This window comes from Triticum aestivum, chromosome 4A, assembly GCF_018294505.1.
Source record: "Triticum aestivum cultivar Chinese Spring chromosome 4A, IWGSC CS RefSeq v2.1, whole genome shotgun sequence".
Lineage (NCBI taxonomy): Eukaryota > Viridiplantae > Streptophyta > Magnoliopsida > Poales > Poaceae > Triticum > Triticum aestivum.
In genome coordinates this window covers 289,311,446-289,316,167 of record NC_057803.1, presented here as the reverse complement: position 1 = coordinate 289,316,167, position 4,722 = coordinate 289,311,446, and the positions used below count along the sequence as shown (strand labels likewise).

Here is a 4,722-nt window from a genome sequence, read left to right as displayed (position 1 = left end):
AGTGCATTGTAAGCGCGAATGTCATGTAGCAGCAGAGAGTGTTCTGATAATTGGCAAGGCCAATTTCCCAAGTTTGTATTAGAAGGCTGGTTTGTCAGATTGACCTATTTGATGGCAGAGATTTGTTGGATCTGCCCCCTTTGGGTCTTTTTATATCGGTATATATAGATTAATGGAATGCGTTGTCTTCCTTCAAAAAGAAAATCAACGGCAGTACCAACATTGCAACAGTACATCTATGCCAAGTCCACCCAGTAAGGTCCAACTGAGAAAGGACTACAGATAGTTTCTTTCAAACGTTTAAACATAGCACTGAGAACAACAAATATTTGGATGGTTATTTCGATTCTTCCAACAAGGCCATGACTGGAACTGTACTCTTAAGCAAGCAAGACGTGCCAACTGAAAAAGGGGATAACATCATACATCAAGAGATTATATTATCTATCATACTACTGTTGAAAACAACTCTGACATATGAAGTCCATGGCTGCCAGACCTAGAAACTCTCCTTCTGGAACAGTATTGATCCAACCATGACGGCGATTCCAGTTACAGCAACCGTAAAGAGAAGTCGCCTGTGTTGTGCAGCAGGCACAGCACGCGCCGGTCGTACCGGTAGAGGAGGCCGCACTTCTCTCTCTGGAAAGGTTCTGGCACTGAAATTTCAAACATCTGGTTAGCTAAGAGGTCTACTATAGTATCTTCAAAATTCTAGCAACAATATACTTGCTTATAAAATCAAAACAAAAAAACATCAACATACAGGATCTACGAAAAGGTTATCATCTTTGACTTGTAACCTAATCAAATTTTGAACTGATTTTGAATTACATTGACTAAGTATGTAAGGATCCCGTCTAGGATATACTCCCTCCGTCCCATAATATAAGAACATTTTTGACACTAGCGTAGTGTTAAAAACGCTCTTATATTATGGGACGGAGGGAGTACTATTTGCAGATAATGGATTGCATTTAGTTTAGCAACACAAATAAAGATCACTGAAAACAAGTAGTCAATAATGTATAGACTGAGCAACACTAATCTTTAAATGGATCATACATTGTACGATACCCGATAACCAAAATAACAAAATTCAACAACTCCTTGGGACATGTGGGAACATGTTTACCTTGATGATTCTTCAGAACCATTTGAGCTAACGTGGCACTGCATTTCGTGCCCTATCCATTCACGAAGTCTAATATACTTCTTGCATGTTTGACAAAACTCCGTTCGGTTTCCACATACATCCTGTATCTCAAACTACTATGATCAGAACAAATCGACATGTATCAAACAAATTCAAATAAATATGTACCTTCAAAGGTAAACAACAAACTACACCTGATGTTCATGAATATCAATTGCAGGCAATTCGTACTCACAATATGCACACGCAACCATCCTTTGTGTGCACTGTTCACTTTTATGAAGATCAAGTATCTCCGGTCGCAAGGTTTCTTTGCACAGGGAGCAATTTACCTGCATTTGATAAGATAAACTTATTGCACATGTACAACAGAAAAAAAAAACAGAAGCTGTTATCAAAATCCTGGAATATGTGCATTTTGCATTAGCTCCTGGTTTCAATTGTGATAAAATTAGCATAGCTGAAGAAATGTGCCTTTCTTATTTGCAGGTACAAGAAAAGGCGAACAAGCTAAGGAGATGTGTGTCCAGTTTATACAAGTACAAGAAGAAGATAACTAGCCATCATGTGCTGGAAGAAGAATATTATTTCCTATAATTTTGATTCTAACACGACTTGGTTTCTATACTTGTTGCAGCTAGTAGCTTAGACTTCGTGTCACATTAGCTTCAGTTTCTTTTGGCTATGTTTTAAAACTCTGTCATGCGCTTTCTTACTCTCTACCTTAAATATCACTTGCAGCCACCAAAATGAACTTAACAGGGAATCAATTGTGTAATTGATGAAGTCTTCTATACACTTTAGATAAGATATAGAATATGCACCACCAAAATGAAAAATGTAGCATAAACTACACAAAGAGAACCAACATTATGGCATAATCTTCTGAAATACACAATGAGAACCAACATTATGGCATAATCTTCTGAAAACTAAAAACGTGGCATTTAGGATCAGACTGCAAAACTCAAAACATGCATTTAGAATCAGACTGCAAACATACCGGAGCATGATTTTCATTGTAGTGTTCTTCCATAAGCTTCCTGGGAACCATTTCTCCACAGTGCTCGCACTTTTGAAGGTTACGAGCACAGTGTACGGAATGCAAGTCGATGTTTGATGATGGAATTTCTCGTTGACTGGAGAAAAGAAGATGCAAAAACTAAAATTGTTAACCAACTTGTGACATTGCCAGACCCAAGATGGTCTGAAGACTAAATTCAGACAAGTATTCACTGAATAACAGAACTTAGCAAAAGTTGAGCTTGATTGCGAGGAAGTTAGAACGAGTTCTGATCAATGTTTTAAATAGCGGGCTATGGTATATAGTGGCAGCCCTTAAAAACAGCTATAGCAGCGAGGAACACTGGCGGCTAGGGTTTACCCCAATGCAAGCAGAATGTCCCGGAAGGCTCTAGAATCCTGGCTGTATAGCCTTACAAGATTGTAGGAAACAAAAGAAAAGCAGATGGGGCAGTTGGCCACTGTAGCCCTTTTGCTGGAAAGCAAACAACAGCCCTAACGCCTTCCAGCCATCCGATGAAGAATCGACGTCGTCTCGATCATCTTCAACAGTGAAGCGGTAAGGAGGAACTAAAGATATTGGATGATAGATGGATGGCCCACAGTGCTTCGTGCCAGCGGATCATGATTCAAACTTAACTCAACTAGTTCTCAGTGTCGAAATATTCTGAGAAATACCGCTATGGTCCTGGCAGATATCAATCAAACTACAACAATAGAAGTCATAGACTGTGAAGAGCTTGATTGAGAGTTTTTTTTTTTGACACAACTGACAGTGGTAGTTAGAAGCAATCCAGATCGATAAGGTACTGATCCCATAGCTCTACCAACTAATACTAGGTTCATCCTTTATACTTGTGATTAGAATATGATGCCAAAAGCAAACAATGCATACTTAATATAAAGAAATGTATTAACAATGTCCTGGCATCAATGATCACGAATTATAATCTAATCCGTTTAATATCTTTTCTCCAAATAACAAATGGATTGCTTTGAAACAATAGTTGTTCAAACCTACTCCATCAGGAACCTCCGTTAAGTAAGTAGAGAAACCAAGCATCAGAGTACTTTCCCTTCCACTCAGTTTGATGGTTTCTCATGGAAGTTAATATTAGCAAGTATGACCAGGCATTGGCGGGACAAGATGGTCTAGCACATCATGCAAGATGCTACATCGGTTGCTAGTGTGACCTTTTTCAATAAGCTGCACAATGAACACATTCTCAGGAGTACCGACGGTCACCTATCCAGCCGGCTTATAACTAGCAAACGCGGAAACCTAGTTTGTCCAAGAAAGTCTGTTTAATCGTGTGGGCGTGTGGCACGCTCGAGTAATTAATCCAATACACAACCTCGATCTTTCAGGACCAATCAAACCGGGTCTTCCTTAGCTCAGATCCAAAACGAAGAGAGCGCACGATATGTAATCGTCCTGAAACGACGCACGCACGCACGCACGCCACCAAAGAAGAGGCGAAGAGGTAGCGGCGCGGAACGGGAACAGGGTAACCAACCAGTGGGCGCAGGTGGAGGTGGCGACGACGGCGGCGATATGAGAGCCGGCGTCTGCCATGGCGCTCATCTTGGGGCCGGAGGGACGGATCGCGCTCTCCTGTGGCACACTCCCTCGTTCCCGTTCGGACAGGCGAGTGCTGCGGTGGGCTGGAGAAGGAATTTATGACAAGAGGAAAGAGATCGGGTCTGGTCTCTGTCCGGAGGATGAACACAATGATAATAACGTACCCGTGCGTTGCAATAGGAAAAATGAATCTTTGCATAAAGATCTTTCGTAAAATGATAGTGACGGAAGCGCGAAGAACGATCGTATATTAGGTAATAATGCTACACAACCATTTTTAAAGGTCAGATTTGACCGTTTAAAAAAAAAACAAGTTCGCATTTTAATAAATTATATGCACCACAAAAAGATATGTCGTACCTCCAATGATGATGGTCGCGTACTACCATTTTTTCCTAACCATATTACCAGTTTTCGAGATATAGAGGACATATTTGTTATATATAAGAACACTGATTGTGACTAACTTATCCCATCACTTCTCTGTCTAATTATACAGATCTATTGAATAAGTATAACTAAATTGTATCAAGCAAAATATAGTAAAATAACTTGAAGATATTATTATTAAAGTCTTTTTTTTTGAAATGTTTATTGTTAAAGGTTAAGACAATACAAAGCACTTACCTATCACAGGCTGGAATTGAGTAACTGAACAATTGTCAAAACAAACATCTGTGATGTTAGAAATTTTAACTTGACCGAAGAAAACATCATCATTTCAAGCATAATCCATGCAAAGTTTGCATTCAGTTATACCTATACTTATTTCCGAACGTTCAAAAGGTATTGTCTCATCTCAAACATTCCATCAGACTTAGCGAATACTATGGACAATATACACCTTGTGAACATAGTCAGGAAAAAGACTGGCAAAGAAGAAACCGCCCTCAGGCAACTAAAAACACCAAAAATAAGGCAGCGGCGAGGAAAGCGTTTACCTACAGTGCAAATATCGGTG

At 39.7% G+C, this 4,722-nt stretch overlaps 1 protein-coding gene across 1 annotated transcript; it reads right to left on the bottom strand.

Annotated features, from left to right (window-relative positions):
- Positions 1 to 266: 266 nt before the first annotated feature.
- Positions 267 to 3,972, bottom strand: LOC123085983 (XIAP-associated factor 1). Its single transcript, XM_044507686.1, has 5 exons — positions 3,697 to 3,972; positions 2,160 to 2,295; positions 1,351 to 1,488; positions 1,136 to 1,257; positions 267 to 659 (listed from the first exon to the last, which is right to left on the bottom strand). Exons 1-5 carry the CDS (start codon positions 3,762 to 3,764, stop codon positions 500 to 502), a joined length of 624 nt encoding a protein of 207 aa, XP_044363621.1. The 5' UTR covers positions 3,765 to 3,972; the 3' UTR covers positions 267 to 499.
- Positions 3,973 to 4,722: the final 750 nt, after the last annotated feature.